The following is a 14,314-nucleotide window of genomic DNA, read 5'->3' as shown; positions in this document are numbered from 1 at the left end:
GAGTGCAATGGCATGATCTCTGCTCACTGCAACCTCTGCCTCCTGGGTTCAAGCAATTCTTCAGCCCTCAGAGTCCCGAGTAGCTGGGATTACAGGTGCGCCACAGCATGCCCAGCTACTTTTTTTTTTTTTTTTGTATTTTTAGTAGAGATGAGGTTTCACCATGTTGGCCAGACTGCTCTCGAACTCCTGACCTCAGATGATCCGCCCACCTTGGCTTCCCAAAGTGCTGGGATTACAGGTGTAAGCCACCGCGCCCGGCCTTACAGTTTTAATTTAAAATGAATAACTCAGTCATTAATATAATGCTTTATATACTATCACTCTGATGATTAGAGCAATTACAACAGGAGATGAGAAATCTAAAGGAACCATTTGGCTCTAGGATATTCAGGGGCTGGTCTATGAAAAATCTCTCGCATACTGGACCACTTGTGGATAGAGGATGCTTAGTAACCAAAACTATCTCATAAAGTTTCCAGCTGGAGAGAGTATTTTCCCTGGCTCATTCCATTCCAATCATACTGGCCAACCATATCTCAATTTGTGCTGAGGTTAAGTTCTCCCCACTTTAGAGGCTTGCTTGGGGATATTCCCCCTCAGTTCTCTGCATGGTAGGATCCTTCATGTGATTCAGTTTTGTTTAATGTCACCTTTCCCTCTAAAATCCAACCTCAGTCTCACCTCTCTACTTCCTTTCTTTGCTTTTTCTCCATCATCCTTAATAATTGTCTATTTGTTTGCTTGTCTATCTCCATCCAAAAATATGTGAATGTCATGAGGACAATGACTTCATCTATTGTGTTCACTGTATCCTTCATGCCTGTTACACTGTAGATCATCAATAATTACTTGTTGAAGGAAGAACTAGTTTAAGAGGACAACTATTTATTGTGATTACTGAAATGTTTTTCTTCTTCACAAAATTTTCCTCCTCTCATTTGATTGAGAGGAGACGAGGCCTTGCTATGTCGCTCAGGCTGTACTGCAGTGGTGCAATCATAGCTCACCGAAGCCTCGAACTCCTGGGCTCAAGTAATCCTCCTGCCTCAGCCTCCAAAGTATTAACAGCTGGGACTACAGGCATGTGCCACCATACCCAGCTACTTTAAAAAAATTTTTTTTACTGTCTTGCTATATTGCCCAGGCTGGTCTTGAACTCCTGGCGTCAAGCAATCCTCCTACCTCATCCTCCTGAGAGACTGGGATTATAGGTGTGAGCCACTGTGCTAGGCTCCCCTCCTTTCATTTTTAGAAGAATGGAGGAAACATTTTCTTCATTCCCCCTCCCCCAGGCCACACATTCTGCATCTTCCTGCCAGAATATTTCAGAACATCCATCAGTGAGGTGTGAGATGAGCTTCAAATTCATCAGGCATTAAATCATGACCTACCACTTGTTACTGAAATTCTCTTCCTCGCTTCCATTTGTCCTGGAATTCAGTGTTATCTGGGAAGCACTAAGGCTGGCTAAGCGTGAATAGTGCAATGTGCCACTGAGCAGGCTTGGGCGTTAGCTTTAATTCACTTCCAGAACTACAGAGGAAACTGTGGAGCAAGGGGCTGGGCCTAGAGGGGTTGCTTGGTCCCTTTCTCAGGAACAAAAGTACTTAATTAAGCCTTATAGGTGAAATATGAAAGGAGAGGAAATTCTTTTCATTCTAAATGACATGAGATTTACTTGGCCAAGGGAAGAAGCAATTTAGGATATCTACGTAAAGTTATTTTTAATTGGCAAATAAAAATTGCATATATTTATGGAGTACAATATGACATTTTGAAATACGTGTACATTGTGGAATGACTGCATCGAGCTAATTAACATATGCATTACCTCATATACTTATTTTTATGTGGTAAGAACACTTAAATCTGTTTTGATGATGATAATAATGACTAATATTTATTGCTTTCTAGGTGTCAGATACTTCTTTTTGTTTTGTTTTTCTGTTTTTTTTTTTTTTTTTTTGAGACAGGGTCTCACTCTGTCACCCAGGGTGGAGTGCAGTGGTGCAATCAGAGCTCACTGCAGCCCCAATCTCCTGGCCTCAAGCAATCCTTCCAACTCAGCCTCCTAAAGTGCTGGGATTACAGGCATGAACCACTGCACCTGGCCCAAGTTTTTTTTAAGATTCCACATATAAGTGAGATTGTATGGTATTTGTATTTGTGCCTGGCTTATTTCACTTAACCTAATGTCCTCCAGATTCACCCATGTTGTCACAAATAACAGGATTTCCGTCTTTTTAAAGCTGAATATATGCCACTGTTTATATATATATATAAAATATATATACCATATTTTCTTTATTCATGTATCTGTTGATGGACACTTTGGCTGATTCCGTATCTTGGCTATTGTGAACAATGCTGCAATGAAAATGGGAGTGCAGATGTCTCTCTGACACACTGATTTCATTTCCTGTGGATCTATCTTATCTATCTATCGTTCTGTCTTATTTATCTACCTACCTACCCACCCACCCACCCTTCAGTGGGATTGCTGGATTATACTGTAGGGCTATTTTGGTTTTTTTTTTTGAGACAGAGACTCACTCTATTGCCCAGGCTGGAGTGCAGTGGCACGATCTCAGCTCACTGCAACCTCTGCCTTCCAGGTCCAAGTGATTCTCCTGCCTCAGCCTCCTGAGTAGCTGGGATTATAGGTACACACCACCATGCCTGGCTAATTTTTCTATTTTTAATAGAGATGGGGTTTCACCACGTTGGCCAGGCTGGAACTCCTGACCTCGTGATCCACCCACCTCAGCCTCCCAAAGTGCTGGGATTACAGGTGTGAGCCACGGTGCCTGGCCTATTTTTAATGTCTTGAGGAACCTCCACATTGTTCTCCATAATGGCTGAACTAATTTACACTCCCACTGACAATGTGCAAGAGTTCCCTCTCCCAGGTATCTTCACCAATGCTTGTTATCTATAGGTCTTTATTTCTGTGTAATTCTGGCTATCACTCTTCTTCCATGGGGTATATTTTTATTTTCTTTAGGTAAATGAGAATAGCAGAAACTATAAGCAAAATGAAGACTCAACTGTTTTGGGGGATTTATACTCCCTTTCAGTCTCCTTCTATTAAGAATTAAATGAGGCCGGGCATGGTGGCTCAAGCCTGTAATCCCAGCACTTTGGGAGGCTGAGACGAGCGGATCACGAGGTCAGGAGATCGAGACCATCCTGGCTAACAAGGTGAAAGCCCGTCTCTATTAAAAAATACAAAAAACTAACTGGGTGAGGTGGTGGGCACCTGTAGTCCCAGCTACACGGGAGGCTGAGGCAGGAGAATGGCGTGAACCTGGGAGGCGGAGCTTGCAGTGAGCTGAGATCCGCCCACTGCACTCCAGCCTGGGCGACAGAGCGAGACCCTGTTTCAAAAAAAAAAAAAATTAAATGAGACCCAAAGGCCCCATCCCTGTGTTTTTTTGTAAAGTCTCGCCAAAGTAAGCAGAATAGACCCTTTTCTTAATATAATGATTTGGTCTCTTTTCACAAAACTGCTAATAAACTACCTTCATGATTCTGAAGGATGGAGATGCTACACTTCTACATGTAGCATGCTGCAATGGTTAATAAACCTTAAATTCTAGACATTGTTTCTCATATATAATCTAAATGTCTCTTGCAGAATTTTATTTTCTTCTTCATTGAACTTTTGTGGGTGTTTTTGGTCGGGGGGTATGCAAGCTCTTAAACTTATTCCTTCATATTCTTGAAAATGGTTCTCAGTTAATTCCAAGTCTTTTTAATCTTTCCTTATAGATGCCATCTGACTACTCCCTATTGGGATTGGTGTTTGCAGTGGTGTTCTTTCCTATACTCACTTCTAGCTTATCATTTTTCTAAAATGTAGTGCCACATAATATAAATATTGTCCAAACTGTCCAAATTCAGTACTTCAAAATATAAAACAAAACATGTCAAACCCCACAGAAATATATCATAAAATAGACTGGGCACAGTGGCTCATGCCTGTAATCTCAGTACTTTGGGAGGAATGACCTGGGCGGATCACTTGTGGCCAGGAGTTCAAGACAAGCCTGGCCAACATGGTGAAACCCCATCTCTACTAAAAATACAAAAATTAGCTGGGCATAGTGGCACATGCCTGTAGTCCCAGCTACTTGGGAGGCTGAGGCACAAGAATCACTTGAACCCTGGAGGCACGGGTTGCAGTAAGCCGAGATTGTGCCACTGCACTCCAGCCTGGGTGACAGAGCGAGACTCTTGTCTCACAAAAAGATAAACATATAAAATAAAAATGTTTACTTTCGGGTTATCTTTGAAGTACAATTGCAAGATCTTACCAAACACCTGCTTCCTCTTTTTTTTTTTTTTTGTTAAATTGACTCCCTAGGCTCCTCTTTTCTCCTTATTCTTTATTCCTTTTTCTGTGCAGTATAAATTATGATATGCTAATTACTTACCTGTTTAATTTTTTCATTAATGAACAACTCCTACCCCATTATACACTGAAAGGGAGTCAAGCCTCTATTCCAATCTTGCAACTTCTAATAGTGAATATCAAATAAAACCAGCATGGGAGTGGTGACTTATACCTGCATTCCCAGTGCATTGGGAGGCTGAGGTGGGAAGATTGTTTGAGGCCTGGAACTTGAGACCAGTCTGGGCAACAGAGCAAGATCCCATCTCTACCAAAAATAAAAAAATTAGCTGAGTGTGGAGGTGCACGCCTGAAGTCCCAACAAGAGGCTGAGGCGGGAGGATCGGTTCCCACAACTTGTAAACTCGACCCCAGGAGTTCAAGTTTACAGTGAGCTATGATCATGTCACTGTACTCCAACCTGGGTGAAACAGTAAGACAGACTTTGTCTCTAAAACAAAACAAAACAAAGAAACAAAACCCCATAATAACATGGTGGGCCCAAATAACTTCTACATAAATAAAAAACAGTAATGTATACTACAGCTGATATTTAATGTGGTTTATGCAGGAAATACTTTAAAAATAACCAGCAGAGAATGTGATTGGCTATAAGTAAAAACAAAAGATTTCTGCTGAAAGTTATTCAAGTGATTTAAGTATGAATAAAAACCTCAAAAGGTGACACTTAAGATGGCTTAACACAGGCTATATAATTTGAAAACAACTTACATAATAAAAACTTGCAATGTATAAATCACAAACAAGAGGAAACTGCTCATGAAACCTCCACCGATTCAAACCTCACTTCTGAAAAGACAGATATCCTTCTGTAACAATTCTTTACCATATGGTAAGTGGCGTAACAACAAAAGCAAAAAGCCAAGTGTCAAACTGCATCTTATTGATAAGACCTTTATTTAGCTGACTGCTCCACATATGCTACACATCAAAAGGAAAGAACGTAAATCAGGTTAGGACAAGTACCCTCCATTTGTTATTACTGAGCTATCAAACAACATCTGGTTAACAGGAATTATTATATACAGTAGTAAGAAGAGTTTCAAAGTTTGGGCAAGATAACTGAATCAAGAGAGGGATTTTTAATTAAAAGTTGGCATTTTTATTAAAACCTTCTATCCAAGGATTTAGAGCTGTACAAACTCTTGACTAAGCCTCAGAAGTTATCCATAATTTTGGAAGTCACCAGTTTGTATTCTGTCAACAGAAAAATACATATAAAGAGTTAAAGTTGTGGTTTATTGAGCAAGTGGAGCTAAACTGATGAATCTCTATGCTATTTATTTCGTGGAGTACAATAAAAGTCAGTAATGAACTTGGATTTTTTCTTTTTCTGAGACGGAGTCTTGCGCTGTCGCCCAGGCTAGAGCGCAGTGGCACGATCTCGGCTCACTGCAACCTCTACCTCCCAGGTTCAAGCGGTTCTCCTGCCTCAGCCTCCCAAGTAGCTGGCATTACAGGTGCCCACCACTGCGCCTGGCTAATTTTTGTATTTTTATTAGAGATGGGGTTTCAGCATGTTGGTCAGGCTGGTCTTGAACTCCTGACCTTGTGATCCACCCACCTCAGCCTCCCAAAGTGCTGGGATTACAGGTGTGAGCCACTGTAGCCAGCCATGAACTTGGATTTTTAAGTGGCCTTCCCCATTCTGGTCCCTACTGTCTTGCTTACTACACTCATACTGAACCACTGGAAACTCCATACTGTAGCTCCACAATCTGAATTATCCTTTCCTGAATAATCCTAGGTGATATGTGTGAAGATCACATCAGGCACCTGCCTAATATGATATAGCACAGGTATCTCCAAACCTGACTTTCAAAACTGGGCAGAAGTAATAACTCTTTCATAGAAAGATTTTCCTAAGTGTTCATAATTTATTTCCAAATTTGCAAAATCAAACGAGTAGGCTGTTGTAAAATGACACGGGACAACACTCCTCATACTCAACATAATCTTACAGAATAAAGAGCTGTGAGAATGTCTATGTGAATAAAATGTCACCAGAAAGCATGCTTCTCTATGGTTTGGGGTTGGAGGAAGGGACAGGAAGTGAAAGGCCACACACTTTTCTGTACCTAACAGATTTGAGAAATTACTAGGTTCATGCAGAGTTCTGCTGCAGTAGGGAAGCCTGTTCTGCTGATTACCATGCATATAGGTGATGAAGATGTAAAGACTGCTAAAAGATAACACTGGGCTTAAAAGAAATTTTTTTAAACACTCACTCTTTCACCCTTCAAGAAGTTAGGGCTGGGAAGGAGAAGGTAGGAAGACTATTTCTGTCAAACTGCCATACCTTCAATGTGTACATGCACAGGCACTATGTTTATCACTTTAACCAATTAAAACAAATGGGTATTATAATACCTGATACTTTGAAGGCTTACAATCAAAAGCAAAAGCCTTCTGGGAAAGATGAGGCACTAATTAATAATGGGTTGGGTAAGTAAAGAATCTAAAAGATGAGGTTTAACAGCATAGTTTTATTTTAGGAGGCTATATGGTTATATTTGAGGAAATCACACTTAATTTTCACAAATGTGTTTTAGGTGCAACCTATCCAGTCAGTTTCCTTTTGAAAGCTGAAGTTCCTGAGGCTTTGGAGAGGGTAAAGGAATTATCCAGGGTCATACTGGCTAAGAAGAGTACGAAAAGTGGAGACCTTTATCACAAAGGTATTTTGTCTATTTGCTTATCTATCAGGCCCCAATACTTTCTTCCTGCATGGCAGTAACAACTGTCACTTTACCCATATTTTATCTTCTTCTAACACTTGAGATTTTTCCCTTTTCTACGTGAACAAGTGGTAAATGATAAAGCATTAAACCAAAATACCTGTTTGCACACCCATACAATCAAAACTGAAATGAAGAGCTGTGACCGGCAACACAAAGGGTCAAAATGTCATCTATTTTCAGAAATTGCAGGGCTCCATACAAACCCCAGACATTTTGCAAAATGCCTCTCTCAGATATTGAAAAAAAATTCTGATATATACTTTCAAAAGGAATTTTATCTGTATGTTAGATAAAATATACAATATACACTGCGTGCTTCTTAGCATGAAAGTAATCACAATTTCATGTTTAATATTAACTCTTTATCTACCTTGCTTGTTTCTTATCGAGGAAAAGGCAGAAGATTCAACTCCACTAGTGAGACTCTGAACACATCTGTCTCATCTGTGGCCCTTGGCTTCCTCCCCAAAGTAACACAATAGCTACTAGGGCACACAGAAAGAACCTGTCACCCTGTTGAAGAGTTCTTCTTTTTCCATAAAATAACATGGACTGGGCCACATGCATAGGTAACTACTTCGTGGTACTTTGCTAAACTGCTGTTATTGATATGTTTTTCAGTAAACATGGTTTTATAACTGACAAGGAAATAAATGCCAGGAGGTCAGGGCTAAATTTAAAATTCCCTTTTCTAAGGGACATGGCCTGGCTCTGTCACCCAGGCTGAGATGCAGTGTGGTGCGATCACAGCTCACTGCAGCCTTGAACTCCTAGGCTCAAACAATCCTCCTACCTCAGCCTCCCAAATAGCTGAGACTACAGGCAAGCACCACCACGTCCAGCTAAAACATTCAGATACTTTAAAATGGATGGTGGGAAACTTTCTAAATTGGAGATGGAGAGTTTTTCCTGAATGCCAGTTCTTTCCTAGTTGTTCCCTTTGTGGCAGGAAAGATTTCAACAACTCAGTCAAACCTAAGAAGCTATCGTGATTTCCAAGTTTGTTAATTTTTTTTTTTTATAAGACTGACTTGTTGGTCTTCAACCTTCCTGTGAAGTTGCAGGAAGTGTTGGGGCTCAAGTGACTTTCTTAAGGTCATGTAAGTCAGTAAAAGATGAACAAATAACCCCAGAAGTACTCCCACTAGTCTACACTTCTAACCGCTAGACCACACTAGTTCACATGTCTGATTCATTTTAAGAAATGAGTAGATCTTACAATTTTCAAAGACCCACTTGGATATACTCTTCAAATAATTTTTGAAATCTGTCATAACCAAATAAAGCATGCAAATGAAAACCAACAATTCTGCTGTTTCTAATTCATCCTTCCTTTGTGATAGTCAAGAGGAACCTTTCAACACTATTAATGATTTTAGAAGAAAGCTAAGTACCTCTAACCAAGCAAACCCTGGTATACACAGCTAAGTCAACTGATTTAGCACTTCTCTACTTAGCACACCAATGTGCACTAGAATTAAGACAGTGGTTCTCAATTCTGCCTGCACAAATTAGCATCACTTGGGGAACTTAAAAAATTCTTATGCCCATGCCCCACCCAAGACAAATGAATCAAAATCTTTGAATCAATCATTAGTATTTTTTTAAAGCCTCCCCATGTAATTCTAATATATAGCCAGTGCTGAAAACCATGGATGTGAAGCTCTGTTAAATTTCCAAATTGAATAAGTTTGTGTAGTTCTGTTTATTTGTTATACTTATTCACTGCACTTTTGGAAGAAATTGGATAGTAAAGAAAATGAGATTTTTATATAAATGTGTAACAAAGCAGAAGGTCCCAATGAGAGGTCTTACTCAAGGAGGTTTATACAAGGGAGGTATTATTTCTGCCTGTGGGGTGTTAAGGAAGGCTTCTAAGGAATTGGTAACATTGGAACTGGATCTTGAAGGCTACAATAGGCAGATATGAAAAGAAAATAAATTTCAAGCATAGGTCAAGTCCTATTAAAGATGGTTGTGGGGGAAACAGTCAGTGGACATAATGTAAAGACATAAAAGAGAAATAAGGTGAATAGGTAAGTTGGGGCCACTTGTGAAGGGCCTTGAAATCATGCAAAATTATGTGGTAGGAGCTGGGAAGTCACTAAGTTTCTGAACAAAGGCCTGCCTTGATCAGAGTTAAGCTTCAGTGATACGAGTTTTAAAGCTAGAGGGAAGGATGGACTAGTTGAATGAAGAGACACACGGCAAGGAGACCTGCTTGGGAGGGCTATAATTGCAGCAGTCTAGGCAAGTAATGAAGGCCTGATGTGGGTTAGTAGCAGTGGGAATGGAGAAAGACAACTGTATATGGAACTAAAAGGACTTAGCAATTGATTAGCTATGAGAAATAAAGAGAAGCACAGTTCTGGGTAATTAGGAGGATACCAATACCACCAAAAGAAACGGGCCATCTGAAAGGCAAAATGACTTCATCTCAAATTTGAGAGTTTGAAATGCTTAGGAGATATCCAAATGAAGGTGCCCAGCAAAAAAGAAAAAAATTTTGGTCTACAATTTAGGAGAGATGTCAGAGCTGAAGATACCATTTTGTGGGGAGAAACACAAGAATTATTTGATTAGGATGACCAATTTTCTTTCTAAGGTAACTCTACTTTTCTTCCTTATTATATTTGCCTTGATTTTTTGAACTAATACCTCATTAGTACTCTTCCAAACCTCTTGCATCCTTGCCTTAGCTTTTTTACCTAGCAAAACCTACACCCTGAGATAAATGTTGCAATCTGCTTTCTCCACACCTATAATAGATGGCTGGAAACTACTGGTGGCATGGGTATATGGGGAAGAAGGGAACCCTGAAGGTCGGTACCAGTACAAATCCATGATCTGTAGCCTCATCTGGATACTTAATGTCACTTGTCAATTTTCTCTCACCCTGAATTAGCTCCTTTTCTGAATCCTCTCAATGACTACTCCACTATCATTACAGTTGACCCCTGAGCAATGCAGGCATTAGGGACACTGACCCCCTCCCCCATGCAGTTGAAAATCTGTATATAACTTTTGACTCCTCAAAACTTAACTATAAATAGCTCACTGTTGACCAGAAGCCTTACAGACAACATAAAGTCGATTAACACATATTTTATGCTATATGCTTATAATAAATATTACATAATGCATTATATAAGGATATGTATTAGATCCTTACAATAAAGTAAGCTAGAGGAAAGAGAATGTTAAGAAAATAATGTGGCACATATACACCATGGAATACTATGTGGCCATAAAAAAGGATGAGTTCATGTCCTTTGTAGGGACATGGATGCAGCTGGAAACCATCATTCTCCACAAACTATCGCAAGAACAGAAAACCAAACACCATATGTTCTCACTCATAGGTGGGAACTGAACAATGAGATCACTTGGACACAGGAAGGGGAACATCACACATCGGGGCCTATTGTGGGGAGAGGGGAGTGGGAGGGATAGCATTAGGAGATATACCTAATGTAAATGACGAGTTAATGGGTGCAGCAAACCAACATGGCACATGTATACATATGTAACAAACCTGCACGTTGTGCACATGTACCCTAGAACTTAAAGTATAACAATAAAAAAAGGAAGGAAAAAAAGAAAATCATAAAGAAGAGAAAATATATTTACTATTCATTAAGTGGAAGTAGATCATCATAAAGGTTTTTATCCTTGTATTCACACTGAGTAGGCTGAGGAGGAGGAGGAGGAAGGGAAGTGGGGTTGGTCTTGCTATCTTAAGTGTGGCAGAGGCAGAACAATATCCACATATAAGTGGACTTGCACAATTAAAACCCATAAACCCATGTTGTTCAAGGGTCAATTGTTTTTTCACTCTTTATACAACCGTAACTTCTTTACTCTTAGAAGAGAACCTCATACCCTACTTCATTGAAAAATGAAGTTGTTAGGCATGATATAAAAATCTCTCCCTTCTACCTATAAACGTATCTGCAGTCATGCTGCTCTTCACTTATTTTCTCCTTGTCTCAGAAGATGTAGTATTTCTCTCCCGTTCACACTATTCCATCTGCCTGTGCCATGATCACATTTCCTTTTGCCTCCTGAGACATGCCCTGTTCCATCATGTGTATCTACCTTGCCCGCAACTTCAAATTATTTTTCTTTATTGGCTCCTTCTCCATATTGTATGGTTAAGTCTGTTTTTATCCAAAACAAATGGTTACTGTTCAATCTCTTTCCTACCCTTATCATCAGGTTCCTCAAAAGAGAAGCCAACATTTATGGACTCCACTTTCTTATCTTAACTTGAGATGCAGGGGTTCATATACTTCTTCAAATTATAAAAAGGGCTTCTATTTTTTCAAATGTGCCTTTTTTTCCCCCTGAGGAAGGAGTATAGATTTTACTCCTACTTTCAATATATAACCTTCTGTCTCAGTGTATAACCTTGGCTGCAAAGAATTGGCTAGTGGCACTTAATTTTATATGTTTGGGAACTTGATTTTGGAGCATATAAAAGTTGTGTAAGTCTTAGTGTTTTAGAGCAACATTTTTCTCTGCACTGATACCAGAATAATACTAGTTATAACCTGGCAATTGCTTTATTCTCATGAAACATTTTTGCAGTGCAGCAGATTTGTCACTCCTTGCAATGAAAAATCTCTGAGTGACAAAAAACATTATAATGTGGGGCTTCAAAACTCACTGAAAAGAAAATCTGTAAATAAATAAAATGGAAATAGTCCTGGAGATTCAATTACTGTAATGTCTTTTCACCACCACAGAAACTGCAGGTGTTCACCAAGAGTTTGGAACAGTTTCTGAAGTGCTTTTGCTGCACTCGGAATTTTCAATGTTAAGCCTTGTGTATTGTGATATGTTCCTGTCTTTTAAGGCAGATTATACTTGAGTTGTACTAAAATGACAAACAGCCAAATCCCAAACTCATTCAAAGTGAATGGTGGGACAACACAAACAGCCAATAGTGAGAACCAGAAAATTCCAGGCTCTTTTTCACCATTTTGGCTCGTAAAATCTGCTTTACAACTTTGTAAAAATATTTAAACAAGGAATAAATAAAATGGAAGCATTTGAATTTTGCTTCCAAACACCACATGACTTTATTTGTTAACTGGAATTATCAGAATGAGAAAAGTCAGAGGCAGGAAGAATATTTAAAAGCTGTTGAGTCTCTATAATACATAATCTAAATGGAAGTGTTTAACAACAGAGAAGAAAATACAATCGGTGACCGGGATCTTGAATTTCACGAGCACTCTTAATACACTTGGGAATAATTTTTTTCTCCTTGTAACTTTCATTCAAGTTTGCAAGGCTATTTTTTAAAATACATTCAGTAAAACTAGTTAAAGGAAGAGTTTGCCTCTTGAGTAAAAAATTTCCATTAGGACCCATTAATATTTGATAAATGCTTCCAATTCAACGAACAAATATCAACCTGTAAAACATTTAAAGAATTCTTCAGAATTGTGTCTGTGATGCATCAGATAAATAACTACAAGACATAGTGCCACCTCTATCGACCTGGTAACTAACTGCTCTATAACCAATTCTTCTATTTTGTCAGTCCACAGAAGAGAAAACAGTTAAATCCATGGAAGATAAAAGCAATATTTGGAATAAAGTTTTGAATCAAAGAAACATTTTTAAAAAGTTAAAGTGTACTAATTTTATAACTAATGAATTAAAAGATAATCTCACATTTATATCTAACTTTGTTTTTTGTTAATTTTATTAAAGATTTTATAAAAATTGTATTTGCAAAAAGGCAATGCTGGATTTGGTTAAAATTAGCAATTCTTTTAAGGCTAAATAGTCACATCTTTATCAGACTGTATTTATGTGGGAAAATATGAATCATTATAGACATTATATCTCTATAATGAAAGTCTTTTCTTCAGTCACAATAGTAAGCAACTCTTTCTGTTTTTTCACATGCAATGCAATTTTACCACTGTTACCAAATCTATGCCGTAAGTCCATAATATCAACAATAATTTATCCAACTTTTTCCCATCCCATTCATTCTTTTGATGTATCAACAAATATTCACTGAATGCTTACTAAGTGCTAGAGTAAGTGCTTGGCACTAGGAAGACAAAAGTAATCCAGACAATGTCTTTGACTGTATGGAGATTATGTTTTGGTAAGAAAACTGCTTCAAATTCACCTCACTTACTACAGATATCTTTCCTGGCTTAGCACTGTTTACATATTGTCCAAACACAATATTGGATAAATAGAAATTCTCTTATTCTCATGTAGAAACTTGCATGTGTGCGCATATGTATATATGTACATATATATACATATATATATATATGCTTTTTTTTTTTTGGTAAATTATATGTTTATGTTCCCAAAACCAACTTGTGGGTCATGGAACGTGAGAAGGCAGGGGAAGGTAAAAGTCATGAATATGAGAAAATAAAGGTTAGTCACCATAATTAAACATAGTGGCTATATAACTCAAGCTCAGAAATGCCTAAATTAATTCTCCTAGGGGTATCATTGACCTGTGGAGAAAGGAGGGTAACAATCAATCAGAGCCAGAATGAAACTAATAATACAGTAATGAATGTAACAGTAATGAAAATTAATAATATGGGTTTTTGGGAGCTGAAATATACAAGGTTTGGTTCCTGTGCTTTTGAAATTAAGAGCAGGAGGCAAAATGTTACCAAATAACACTGACATTTAAAGCAAGGAGAGAGAAATATGTGGCAGATAAGTAGGAAAGTGGGTGAAAGGAGTTAGGAAAGAAAAAGAGGCAAATACACCTTTGATGTCATTCCCAGTCTCTTCATGGGCCACATTCCAGCAGTTACCCTCTAGTTCTTCCAGCCTTGCCTGTCTAATGTCTCCTTCCCCTCTGCTACCAAAACGCTCAAACTTCCACTATCTTGAGAATCTTCTGATGATTTATCATATCATATTGGATGATAAACCCCTTCTCCTTTCTGCTTTTGCCAACCATATGAAAAGAGTAGCTGGCATTTACTCCGTCCAGTGCCTCAACACCACATGTAATACTATAGCAGCCTTTACAATCTGGTCTCCACTCATCATTCTGTAGAAACTGCTTTCTTGAAGGTTACCCACACCACCTAATTGCCAGGACCACAGCCCTTAGTACTTATGCTCATTCTCATTCAGCACAGAGCAACTACTT

General features: G+C 38.6%; 1 protein-coding gene across 4 annotated transcripts in view; it reads right to left on the bottom strand.

Annotated features, from left to right (window-relative positions):
- The window catches only part of RPAP2 (RNA polymerase II associated protein 2), a 140,227-nt gene that overhangs the window by 63,502 nt on the left and 62,411 nt on the right, over nt 1-14,314 (bottom strand). Inside the window, exon 12 of one of the 4 annotated variants that reach the window (XM_021944120.1) lies at nt 5,296-5,614. The exons of the other annotated variants lie outside the window; for them this stretch is intronic. Within the exon in view, the coding sequence (XP_021799812.1) occupies nt 5,581-5,614 (34 nt within the window). The 3' untranslated portion in view covers nt 5,296-5,580. Of the gene's footprint in view, nt 1-5,295; nt 5,615-14,314 lie in introns of those variants that run through there. 4 annotated transcript variants of the gene reach the window in all.

The sequence above is a fragment of the Papio anubis genome, chromosome 1, assembly GCF_008728515.1.
Source record: "Papio anubis isolate 15944 chromosome 1, Panubis1.0, whole genome shotgun sequence".
In the NCBI taxonomy this organism is placed as follows: Eukaryota; Metazoa; Chordata; class Mammalia; order Primates; family Cercopithecidae; genus Papio; species Papio anubis.
This window is presented reverse-complemented; position numbering and strand designations above follow the sequence as displayed.